General features: G+C 41.0%; 1 protein-coding gene across 3 annotated transcripts in view; it reads left to right on the top strand.

Moving 5' to 3' along the window:
- The window catches only part of LOC146785927 (uncharacterized), a 671,075-nt gene that overhangs the window by 93,069 nt on the left and 564,319 nt on the right, over positions 1-13,687 (top strand). For all 3 annotated transcript variants that reach the window (XM_085635325.1, XM_085635328.1, XM_085635327.1), the window contains exons 9-10: positions 904-991; positions 10,369-10,514. In XM_085635325.1, coding sequence (XP_085491451.1) covers positions 904-991; positions 10,369-10,514 — 234 coding nt within the window. The remainder of the gene's footprint in view (positions 1-903; positions 992-10,368; positions 10,515-13,687) is intronic.

Here is a 13,687-nt window from a genome sequence, read left to right as displayed (position 1 = left end):
TTTGAATTAGAGTAGGCTGTGCTCAGAGACAGGAGGCATGCAGAGGATGGAAATGTAGGAGAGGGTCATTGAGTGAAAAAGAAGAGTTGACAATCGGAGGTTTTAAGTCAATGTTTGTTTTTCATATAGGGATTTTAGGAATATTGTGGAGGATTTTTGAGAAAGCATGCAAGAACTGTGAAAAAGAAACAACATTATTTACATGTGTTACAATACCACTGTATGCCAAGGGAACCCTAGTGTTCACACACACCATCACCACTCACCGGGTGAATACAGTTACATAAATATGGTGTCATTTTCCCAGAAAACCGATTGACGAAACCACAAAACAGGAATGTTGTACTTTAAATGTTTGTGCTTGAGATGCTCTTCCCCTTTCCTTCTGGTGATCAGGGATGGATGAAGGATAATATTGTGGTTTAGTTCTGTAAAAATAATGCATCTCAGGGCATGTAGCATTAGGCTGTCTCTAGTCTGAAGCACCTGCAACAATCAAATTTGAGATTCTTCATCTGGCTTCATTTAACATTCCTGTAGCAGTAATAGTACACAGAAGGAAAGGCCCTAAAGAAACCACGTCACCACTGCAGCCCTGCCCTTCACAATTCCCATCTCTCAAACCTGCAGTTCTCAGGAAGTAATCAGCAGTCCATCCCAATGAGACCCTCTTTGAATTTTGAAGGGGAGCCCTGTCTCCATTCCTTCCCAATCCATCATCAGGTAAGCCATAAGAATGGAGGCATTGATGTTCTGTATGTGGAAAATCGATATCTGTCTACCAGTATTGCAGCTGTCACAACATTGTAAGAATCTGACACATGTTCTGCTCTCTTCATTTCCAAGCCTAACTGTGCATGATGACTTTATTTCCCCAATAATTTTCCTAATTTATGTTCACAGGACCATGGTCGTTGCACAGCTACCGTGCATGTCGCGCTCAATGGTTCAATTGCTAGTTTCGAAGAAGGCTGCGTGCTGGCACCCCCAAGTAAGAACCTCTAATCACAAGTCCATCAGATCATAATTAAACCACAACTAAATCCTGGTGACCTCTACCTTTCCTATATATTTAGAACTTGACTAATTGCAAAATAATAAAATGTGGGTGTGAAATGTGTCTTCTTTGGGCATGGAACCTCTCCATAGTTCATGTCTACTGCAGTTTTTGAAGTTTGAAACGTTTACAAAGCTTGTTGTTGCCCGTGCAATGTTTGGTTGTGCTCTACAAGATCATTTTCATTGCGTGGCAAAATAATGTCATTGTAATTGGTATGAGATGTGCCAGAAAATGTATACAGTCTTTTTCTCTGCAGGTCTACATATTGCAAATATTTGTGTATGCATTGGGAATTGCACAGGAGAAAACCACTAAAGGATCTGGTGAATAAAACATTTTTGCAGTTGCAAAGTTTTCAAAATCACAGTCTTTGCTACCACAAACAAATGCAAGTTGCAATGTGTGAAGAGCGCATTGCTAACCAGAAACCAATCTCTGACTTGCAAATTGGCTTTGCAACTGATTGCGATTTGGAAGACAGGAGGAGTGTGAAAGGGGTACCCCCTGCTCCTACTGAATTGCAATGGAAGGTATAAATAGTTTGCGATCACAATTGTGATTACCATTAATCTTATACTGACTCCCTAATGCAATGTGAATATAAAGGCTAGATTTCCCTGATGGCCTAAGCCCTGAGCTGATGGGGGGGAGGCGACCCATGTTCTATTCCTGGACTCTGGAAGAGCCTGCTGGTGCTTTGCTGCTTGGGCTAGGGCTGCCTTTTGGGTACTCTATAGGGCTTTGCAATCGAACAAAGGGGGTAAGCCTTGTCTTTCTGCGCTCCCTTGGGGCACATTTTGTCAGTAAAAACACACTTCTCACCAAAAAGACACTGCTAAAGGGGGCCCGCAGGGACTGCAAAATGGGTACGCCCCCACCCTTGTGTTTGCCACCTGTTACAATCATTATGGACCCATCTGCGTCAATGATTCAAGGCTCCAGTGGTGAGCCCACAAAATTGAGACCGTGGCATATTGGTGAATTGGTAGTTTACAGTAGGCATCACACCTAAAAATCTGCTCCTGCAACCCCGCCTATGCGTTCTCAGGTGGGTGGGGATCTAATCTTTCTTCTGCGCAGACGTATTTTGAAAATTGCTCGTCAATATTTAACCCAATTGCATTGCGTGCCTGAGGCACTGCAAAGCACGCTGGGGCAACATCAAAATCACCATCCACAAGGCAGCCTACTGTAGTCCTGTAAAAGTCACTCATTGGTTGAGATTGACAGCTTGACCTGACATTACCATTTTTACTAATATGTGTCTTTTGGCTGCGGAAGCAGGGCTTGACTTGCAGCTAAAATCACACTATGTTGTGGTGAAGACCACACCATCTTCCAGACTGGTTGGCCTGGAGTCATTAAATACTTATAGGGCTGGAGCGGGACCACCTGGGACTTTATGCACTTCATAACTTTGCCCTCAGAGCACCTTAGTACTAGGTGATTAATTTCTAATATCAGGTGGCTACTGAGCCCACTTAGAGAAATTTTGTAATGAGGGAAAAAAAATAATAAGGAATCTGGCCTACCTTTCCAACCCAGACATGTACAGAAAACGGCAGACACCGAGTCACAGCAAGAAGGTCATGGTGCACAGTGTACCCAGACAAATTGGAAACTCTAAACATAAATGTTCTACTTAATGCATAAGAGTCTTTCCTCCATCAACAGCAAAATAGGAGATATTAATTTTTGAAGATTTAAATGGAAATAGTGCTGAAAAGAACTAAGCACCAATGATAGTCTAGGAAACCGGGAGATTCGGACCTAAATGCAATTTCATGCTGACTACAATGGAGCCTTTTGCAGCTAGTTGTGTCCCTGTAGCCATACAGGTGGCCGGCAAACAAATTCTTCAAGTCTATTTCTTTGTCTTGGGGCAAGAAGAAGCAGGTCCAGTCCTTCAGGTCTCCTCTCGGGTCACAGACACCAGGTCCAGTCATTTTCTGATCTTCTTCAGGTCCGGAAAGTATTTTGGTTTGTACTAGCCAGTGGGTGTAAATGACTATTGGTCACTTTCTAATCAATGGGGAAAACATTTAAATAGGAAAGACTATCCACTTTCATAGCACATCTTGTTTGCCTTACTGCAGACTAGTCCAGAGTCCACTATTCTAAGGGAAATCCAAGATGGCACAGGTCTTCTGTCCTTGAAGGGAGCATGAGTGGCAGTCAGGGGCGTGTTTGGGAAAATGAACAGTCCATCCTTTCTGAGGTACCCCAAACTGTATCTGGGACCAGCACCTCCGACTACTAGGCTGTTGCCCAATTGGCTAGCTTAGGCCTAAAGAACTAAAACTGTTCCTTAAGTCTCACCTTACACTAAACTGTGAATTGGTAGGCTTCACTTCTTTTTCTTTCAAGTTAATGAAGTTCCTGGAAATTCCCTAGCTGTCCCTCCTGAGCTGATATGTTTCTCATTGTCTACCCTCGGTCCATCCTGTCAACAGACTTAAGCTGTTGTCTTTGCTCTGGGAGCAGTTTTCATACCATTTACCCATTAAGATCAAGCATGGGACAGACCAAGTGCTGTCAGGCTTAGGCAAATTATTTTCCAGGCGTATCAGACAAGGAATTTGTAGCTTTGTAAAAGTTATTTTCCTAAATATGTATAAAAAAACTAACTCCACCCTAAGATTCTATTTTTAACAAATATTATAAATATTGGTTGAATTATTTTTCTAGCTGGTCCCAAACCCTAGTTAGCAGAATTGCTAATTTAATATGTGTTCTAGTTTTACTCATAGGACATCTAGAGCCCTCCACAGTGAAAATAGCTTTAGAGGGATTGCCACTTTAGGTTCATGGCAATATTACATTTCTATATGATCTGCTATTTAATACAATGCACCTTTCCTTGTGGGCTACTAAGCCTACACAGGGGTGAATATTAATATTTAAAAGGACCGTTTTCCCCCTGTCAAACAAGTTATTTTGACAGGCTGACCTGCAGGTTTAAACTGCAGCAGTCAGGTTAGATCAGTAGACCTGAAGCAATATTTTCCTTGTCACACTAATGAATGGCACAATAAGTGCTACAGCACACAAGTGACATTTAACTTTCCATGCAATCCGTGTAGTATTTATGTCATATAATATGGCCGTACATTAGAGTTAAATATGCCAATTGGGGTTAGCCATTTTTTATGTTTTAGGGGTTAGAGGACATACAGTGGGCACTGGACAGCAGTGCCCCATTATGTAGAATCTAAAAAACAGCAATAAAATGCAAGAACATTTCTCAAATGTTAGATGGGTATATGGATGGGTAGAAATCTAACCCTTTCACTGCTGTGCAGTTCGCGCAGGTAGGTGCCAGCACTTTTCTTTAAAAATACTATTTTGGTTTCTTTGTGCACTTCCAGACCCCATTTGGGGAGCACAGAGCACACTGTGGCTATTGGGCTCAACCCGTGATAGTTAAGGACATTTCTCAATTTTGTCTTGAGGTCTGTCCTACTATGCATATTCAACAGGCCAAGTACAACCCTTTCTGTGCTTGAATCTCCAAGGATAGCAAGGGTGAGAAGCTCCAGGCTTCTCTTAGTGGTGGGATGGTGCACAAACTCAATAATCAACCATCCAACACAATAACTTAAATGTCAGGCAAGTGTTTGTCTTTAAAGAAAATTAATTGGCTTGTAGTCACATAGCACTAAATATGATAACATTCTATCCAGGACTGTGATCCTGGTTATGATTCTTCCTTGTGGCACTGCACAAACTCATTTCTCTCATGCTAGTACCCTTTTGATATTTTGTCCCCTCAAAGCATTAAGGGCAATGACATGCATCATGTTCAGATGTAGCGCTAATTAACTACCAAGTCAAATGTGCACCCTGTTCATGTTTCTCATGGTAAGGTTCTCACCACTGGTGGTATAGTGGATATTGTGTTTAGCTTCTAACGCTCCTCCAAAGCAGATCTGGTGGCCATCCTCCACGTGTGTATTTGCGCCCCAAAGAGGAGACAGGTGCTATGTGGATTTGTTCTGATGCTGAAAAAAACAGAAACTTTCCTGGCTCCTTGCAGGCATTTTATGGCACTTGGAGAATTGTCATAGTTCCCTGGCTTGGCTCATAAGTAGATTCCAGGCCTTTTCCTCACTACTGTGCACATTAATTACGCTGCTGGCTAGCAAGAGGATCAACACCCTTCCCATTCAATAGAGCCTTTTGACAGCAAATGGGCTTGTTTTTGTGAAAGAAAGGGGTGAGGAGAAAGTCTGTATATGCTTATTAGCTCCTAACACTGAACCTCACCTGAGAGGGTTCACTTACACAGAAAGAAAGGAGCACTGCCAGATCTCTGGAGCAAATCACAACTTTGACTGGATTCCCTGGGGCCCCTTCCAGAACTGTCCCCAAAAGTAAAACAAAACTTGGCTTTTTGTTGGATGAAACCCCAGGTGGTAAAGGTGGCGTCCACTTGCTTTGATGTGCTGAAGTGAGTGAGAAATATTATTTGGGTGATTACCCACTCAACACAAAGAAGGGTGATTCTAGCTCAAATACTCTCAAGTGTAGAATATGGCAACATTCTGTTTTTAGGAAATGACAAAGGTTCCATCCGCCATTTAGAGGTAGGGCAGAATGCTGCTTCTAGACTCTTGTACTGGCTCCCGAAACATGCTTCAGCTTTGCACCTCCTAAATGAGCTTCATTGGCTCGCTGTTGAAAAGAGACAGGACCCACACAGGTCCCGCTGAGCAAAAATACCTTAAATCTTGGTTGCAAGCACAAGATGCAGGGTGCAGCTATGCGATGTGTGGTGATGCTCGCACAGTTGGGACGTTGCACCAGATTTCTCCATACAACTGTAGTGATGGGTCAGTTCCTTGAGCGAAGCGCTGATTCCAAAGTGCGGCGGTTCCGAGTGTGATGCGCTGGGTTGGTCCACGCTATAAAGGAGATGCGTCGATCTTCTCCACACAGTGGCAGGGATGCGGTGGTTCTGAAGCAGTGGTTCAGGAGTCAATGCAGCGGTCCCAAGTGTGATGCGCTGACCTGGTCCCTGCAAAAGCAATGATGCGTCAATCCTGATTTTGCAGCAAGAGATATGTTGGTTCAGATCAGCGCAAGGTTGTAGATGTGTGGGTTCTGGCAGATGCAGCACTTTATACTCACTTCCAAGAGACCTTGACTAGGTTGGCTCCACCTGGCAGAGCACAACTTACAGAATGCAAAGTCCAGGTGCTGTTCTGAAGGTTGGGGTGAAGTCTTTGATATCCCTATGAATTCAGAAACCTAGAGGAAGTTGGTGGTGTAAGAGGGCCAGTACTTATACCCAGTTGGGCCTTTGAAGTGGGAAGACTTCAAAGAGATGCTTTTGAAGTGCACAAGACACTGCCTTTCCTGTCCTGGCTCCAGACTCACTACAGGGTGGGGATGCCACCCTTTGTGTGGGGACAGGAAACAGCCCTTGCAGGTGTACGTGTCAGCTCCTCCCTTTATCCTGTTCAGAATGAACCATCAGTATGCAGATGGCTACTTAGTCACATCTACCATTTCTTTGTGTGGCTTTCTAGATGGAATGCAGACATACAGCTGTCTCCCTACCCAGACGTGTATTCCAGAGACAAACAGAAGGCACCAAATGGTACAGTAAGAAATTGGAAACCTTCTAAAAGTGGCATTTTCAGAATTGCAATTTAAAACTCAACTTCACCATACGTGTGTTTTTAAATTGTGATTCCAGAGACACCAAATTTGGGGGTCCCATCTCTTCCCAATTAGAAATGACTCATAAAATGTAATAAGGCAGTCCTAATATTATCATATGGGAGAGATAGGCCTTGCAGTAGTGAAAAGCGAATTCAAGAGTATTTCACTACCAGGGCATGTAAAACTTTAAAGTATTTATCCTACTTTTTAAATACCTTGCACCCTGTCCATGGGCTGTCAAGGGCCTATCTTAAGGGTGACCTATATGTAATAAAAAGGTAGGTTTGGGCCTGGCAAGTAGGTTAATTTGCCAAGACGGTGGGAAAAGATGGATCGGACGGAGACGCATTAGAAGGGAACGCGGAAGGTTGCAGATGAGTACCTTAATACAGGACTTAATGGTCAGTGACGAATTGACACTACAGAGCATGTGATTTTCATGAATTACTGAGCCCTGATCATGTCCACATTGGACAAAATGTTTTTGCTGGATTAATTTAATGATGTTTTCGGGATGAAATAATGGATTAAAAAATAAACAAAGAATTTGGAATTACAAAAAGACTCCCTTCAGACTTCCTTTGAATGGAAATGTGAAATGGACTATTAATAAGCATCTTGCTTGTGAAGGATTAATGAACGGTGTGTTCCTTTTTGCATAGGTTGTAGCTTTGTTGTAAGTGGCCCAGTGGCGGTGGGACCACAGAAAGTAGAGCGTGGTTGGAGCTAAGTGATAAATTGCCCTGAGTACACACCAGTGTGCACATTGTTTAACCCTCACCGCCAGTGAGTTGTATAATTAATTTCCCAGGTCGACATGGCAGTTTAGAACTGCACACACAAGCTCTGCAGTGGCAGGTCTTAGACATGATTAACGTGCTACTTAAGTGGGCTGCACGATCAGTGCTGCAGGCCCACTAGTAGCTTTCAATATACAGGTCCTGGGCACATGTAGTGCACTTTACTAGGGACTCATGAGTAAATTAAATATGCCAGTTGTGGATAAGCCAAAGTTACCATGTTTTAAGTAAAGAGTACATCCACTTTAGCGCTGGTTAGTAGTGGTAAAGTGCTCAGATTCCTAAAGCCAGCAAAAATTAAGTCAGCAAAACAGTAAAAAGGGGGTTCTAAAGGCAAAAAGTAAGGGGAAACCATGCCAAGGATGCTAGGTTTAACAGTTGTTAATCTAAATGGAATTCTTTTTCATGGTCAGTATTTAGACAGTAATTTTGGAATGTGGCCAGTTCTCCTGGACCTCTTTTGAACATCCCTGCTTTTGCACTAAGGTTTGACACTTCTAATTTCTCATCTCTGTTTTAAAGCCAAGGTTCGGGAACTTCACATAGTTACTATTAGTAGGGCACCAACAGTTTACTGATTCCAGGACTCAGTGCCAGAGAGGTTGTACTACTAAATATGATAACAACTGTATTGAGATGCAAGAATATTGAGTACAGATTATCAAGGGACAAAATATTTTAAACGGTAAGTGCACATAGGGAAGCATAGATTTACAATTCCTAACTCCACATCTGCATACCTTGAGGACATAGGTACATTCATGTGTAGTTAGGGACAGAAAGCCTAGACTTACTTACCTGTCTGTATTTTGTTTGTCCTCGTTATTCTGTCCCATCTATATTTAGGGTACACACCTACCAGATAAAAGTCTAAAGTTCTCGAAGAGCAAGTTGAAGGTCTAATTGCAGGCCACAACTAAGAAATAAGTGTTTAGTTCTCTTCAGAAATTGATATTGTCTGTTTCAAATCTTAAGTGCATACGAAAGATGTTAGATGTTCCACATTGTGGAGATTTGCACATGTAAAATTGTGGTTCTAGATTGTGTGCATGTGTGAGGCCTGTAAGCGAAAAGGTTGTAACTGAATGAACTTATTTATGTGTATTTAAATAATCTATAATTATATATTATAATTTAACTGAATGGTTAATTGTCCATAAAAGAGGTCAAGCAACAAATAAACTAACCAAATGAGCATAATGCAACAGAAAATGTTGCAATAATTCCAGACTCTGATCATGCACTGAATGTTACATGTATATGAAAGGTTTGCGTAATAGTGGAACAAGGCCAAACTAATATGATTTGTAGGACTATTGTGTGTCTTTGAGAATCAAATGTTGGTTTCCTAAACATCGTCTGCAGCACACAACACATCTCTCATTTAAAGGAGCCATTCTACGAATGATGGCACAATATGTCTCAAATTCCAGGCTTACATTATCAAATGGAGGAACATTCTGGAATACCTGTTGTTGATAACTGATCGAGATACCAAACTAGGGAAAGAGGACACACTTCTTCTATACACAGGAAAATCCCTTTATATGTGGGCTTCTTGTGTGTGGAGTCGATTGGCCAAAGTTGTAATGAACAGATTTCCTGACAGTGCGTTTCCTCTGAAAGGCTGCTAGGGTTAGGGCTGTCTTAGGTTAATGTCAGGAATACCTGACACTTGACTGCTACATCTGTGCCAGCCATTCAAAGCCATCTGAGATACCTCAGGCGCAGCCCATATTCTATTTCTCATTTCATATTTCATTAAGAGTGTGGTGTATACAAAAGTAGAACCCTACCCTGGATATAAGTCACTAGATCGAAAGCGACAGAATCAACCTTCATTAATATCATATTCATACCTACACCCAGAAGTAAAACATTTATATTCTTACCGCATTCTGTAATTACCTTTGGAAGTAAGTGTAAGGGGAGCTAAGAAAAGTACTAACCTTATAATGTAATAGTAGGTCAATGAAGTGGATGCAATATCGTTCCATGAAAGAGTGACCCCTCCTATCCTTTCCCCACAACTGGCTGGGCAGTAAAATGCTGTTACAATGCTCTTGTACTGCCAATTCTAGTCTTGGCATGCTCTAATGTAACTGTTAGCGGTGGCTTCCAGTTATACTAGCCCTCATTGTATTGGATTTGTTGAGGAGTCAACACTGAGGTTTACCAATAAAAACATAATTGGAATGTAAGCACCATGTCCCATTTACAACCTACCAATAGTTTTTTTCCAGATGTGTTTTAAAATGTAGTATTTGCCACTTATTCACTATATCGTTTAGGGGAGGATGTGAAAGGGAGAAGACCCCCCCCAAACCTTCATATGAATTGATCTTCAAATCCTATCCAATTTTGTCCAATTGTGCAACCATATTATGGTTTAAGATACCTCAAGTGAAACATTTGTCCCCAATATTCCTCAGGGAGGAATTCTCAGGCCCACCATAGAGATCGAACCCTTCAAAGTTTTAACCGCTGTTAACTATCCAGTGTGCTTCAAAATGCACAATTTTCTAAAGCAAGCTATGGCGAGAACTGGGATATGGCCCATTTGACCAGGGCCTCACAATGACTTGTGACAGTCTTGCAGATGAGTCAGAAGGTCCTGTGGATTGTTACACCTAAAATTTGATAATTACATAGGTGGAAAGAACCACTACAATGAGATCTACAACAGCTTGCAGCACACATAGGTGAGCTCATAACGGAAGGCTTCCAGTGATGTTCGAGGAGAGGGTGTGGTGACTTTGACAGTTGAACATACTTGTGTTTAATGATCAAGTAGGGTAAATGTTGGTCTACTAACTGGCTGTTTGTTGGTTTCTGCAAAAGTGATGCCGTGCCTTGGATGTCCAACTCACATATCGATCAACAGTGAAGAGATGAAGCCAATCCTGAAAATGATCATTGGGAGTTACAATGGAAGAGGCCGAATAAACCATTACAGAATGGAAGAAGTATTGTCAGCCACTTTACAGGTGTGCCCTTGTATATTTTCCTCTGGAGATCACTTAAGTTGTATGTCATGTGAATGTAAAAGAAGGACCATCATTAGACAGGAATTGAATGAGGAACTGGCCTAAAGTGAGGAAGAGTATAGATATTGAAGTGTCCTTCTTCTCATTCACTCAACCAACTGTCTGGAAGCTGGTGGCACCCCCATTTGATTAGCCTAAATTTCCACCAAGGTTTATTATTTTGTTTCAGTTCTCGGATGAAATGTTTGAGTACGCTAGTATATTCTCACATAATTTCCAGCATAGCGCTTTGCACTTGTTATGAGAAATTCCTGTGTATATGTCACTACGCCACGTGTAATTTCATGTTAGTTGGGTAAAAATCCTATTGCAAGAGCACGGGCACAAAACAGAACTTATTGGGAATTTGCAGCAGTTCTGATTTTTGAGCCATTTTATTTTTTTACCTCAGAATGAGCCCTCACATCCAAAATGAACACAAGGACACACTTCACATTAAAATTTACAGTCAAATACCATGTGTTCATTTCATGTCATTTCGCATGATTTTCAGTATTTCATCTGATATTTTGTGGAATTATGGAAAAGGAAACCACTCAAATTTCACACACTCCTGGTTTCAATCTTAGGCAAGCTTCTTTGACATTTTACTAATCCTATTCCATCCCTACCATGCCTTCAACTGCACACAGCAATGACAATATCCTGATGTACTGAACTCCATACAAGATATAAAAGTACTGAGCTCCATACAAGATGTAAAAATAGTCCACTGTTTTCAAACCACGTTTTTCAAAAATGTAAACAATTAATACCTAACACATGAGGAATTATTTCATCAAATCCAACACAACACATGTTATAATGTTGCCACTTCAGGGTATTAAGAAACTAAATCAGTTTTCATAAAGCACATAGTCAATGAATGCTACCTTTTATTAATACTCTCCACATTCAATCTTTTAACAATGACTATTACGTTCATTACAAGGATTCAAACATCAAGATTCCTCTTGGAAGAGGAGGGACTGGTGGCGCAAGCAAAATTGGACTTCGTAATTAGGATCTGGCTCAAATAGATTCCTTCAAAACATAATTAATTTAGGTGCTACAATCCCAAATGATTCAAACAATTTCCAATATGTTGTACATTTTAACATGGTTCCATATTCATATTCAAGGCAAACGTCTGTTATTGTTAAAAGGATGTCATGCTGACATTCCTTAATAAATGCTTGCATATGCCCTTATGTGAGCTAGAGCCATCTAAAAGAAGTTCACGAATAACCCTCTTATATACCATTTAATACAAAATATTCACATCCTAAATTGGGTTGTCAATGGCAAGACATGACATAACTATTTATCAACTACTCAAGCAATGCAGCAAGCCTCCTTGTTGCGCTGTGATTCATGAAAGGGAGAGGGCAGGAATGAGCCATATTTGACATTAGACCACGGATTCGTGCTCTCTGCCCGTGTCTAGCACCAACGCAGCCCCCCTTGCACCATGGTGCAAAGTTGCCTTAGTTGTAGGCAGGATTATTTTTGTGCGGGAAGGGGCACCTTCCTGCACAAAAATAATCCTCAGAGGCATGTTTCTCTTTCTAAGGGTGTTGCAGAATGAGGCACACTTGGAAAGTGGAAACAATTAGGAGAAATAAAGACATTCTTCCTTGTTGCGCTTTTGGTGGGGAGGGGTAGAATTCTGATGCATTCCCAGGTCTACCAGTGTTGGTAAATCTGGGAATGTTTCACCGTGCATGGGTGGATGCATGGTAACGCCAATTCTCCGCTGATTGCACACCTTCCTGCTGCAGAGTAACGCAAGGCAGCGATTTGTGCTGCCTTGCATTACTCTAGATTTATCAAGCCATGCAGAGTCATGCACGTGGCTTTGCAAGGCTTGGTAAATCTCATTTAGGTTTTGCGTCGAACCTGAGTCTTAATACATGGCGCAAGGGTGATGCAAAACCTTGATAAATACGGGTAGTAGTATTTTCCAGGAATAGCCCCAGCTAATCTTATTATCAATGTCCCTAAGGACAAAGTGCTAGTGCTTACTTCTTAATTACATCCATGGGTTATCATATAAAACAATTCATCCTCATGGAGAAATCATAGACACATCCCATATTTCAATCCATAATTATTGTAAAGTGCAATGTACTGAACTCCATACAAGATATAAAAGTACTGAGCTCCATACAAGATGTAAAAATAGTGCTTGGAACAGAACGTTAATTCTCAATCAAAGACTTAACATAGTTTGTGTTGCTCCATGTGCAGTACCATTATACCAATATGACAATATGTAAAGTCCCTATGCTGAAAGTAAAAAACTGTTCATAACCGACCACATTCAATACATTGATACCTAAAATGGTAAAAATACCTCAATAAATACTATTTGTCAATAAAAAATACTACGCAATTAATAACCCAGTACTGCAATTGACATTTTAGGCTCCGCATAAGTGATAGCAAACAGAGTAAACAATAAATACTCTGAAGAGCACAACAAGTGGTCCATTTAATCAATTCCTTCAGATGCCTTTGTTCTTAAATTCAGCCCTCTGATCACATTTAGCTTCACATATGAACATACAACTCCAGTTCCCATGAGTATTACCAATCTTGATTCAGCTCTCCTCAGTTTTAATTCACGATTACTTCCTTTTTGGTCTTTCCAGATATTTAAAACCCCAAAGTATTGTAAAACCTTTGGTGTTACCATTATGCTTCACCCAAAAATGATTTGTAATGGCATATGAGGAGTCCCTAGTTTTGATTGGACGGATGTGCTAGAGGATCCTGAGCTTAATTTTGTTTGTTGTAGTTCTTACATACCTTTTCCCACATGTACATTGCAACACAAATACTACATGGTCAGGTTCACATATGATGTCCTCTTCGATCTTTCATTGTTGCCCATTGTAAAGCAGATACGGAGATCTGTTAATCCCATGTTAATCCCATGTTCACAAGTCTTGCATTTCTTACATTTCCAAAAACCTGTATTATCCTTGTTCGGTCAATTAGATCTTTGAGGTTTTACAGAGGGCATATGACTCCGAGTTAATAGGTCCCCAAAGAAAGCCACTTTCCCATAAGTAATCTGAGGATAATCTGGTAGAGTCCCTCATAAATGTTCATTCAAACACAGAATCTCC

Source organism: Triturus cristatus, chromosome 11 (assembly GCF_964204655.1).
Source record: "Triturus cristatus chromosome 11, aTriCri1.1, whole genome shotgun sequence".
Classification (NCBI taxonomy): domain Eukaryota; kingdom Metazoa; phylum Chordata; class Amphibia; order Caudata; family Salamandridae; genus Triturus; species Triturus cristatus.
Note: the sequence above shows the minus strand (reverse complement) of the source record. Positions and strands in the feature narration are given on the sequence as shown.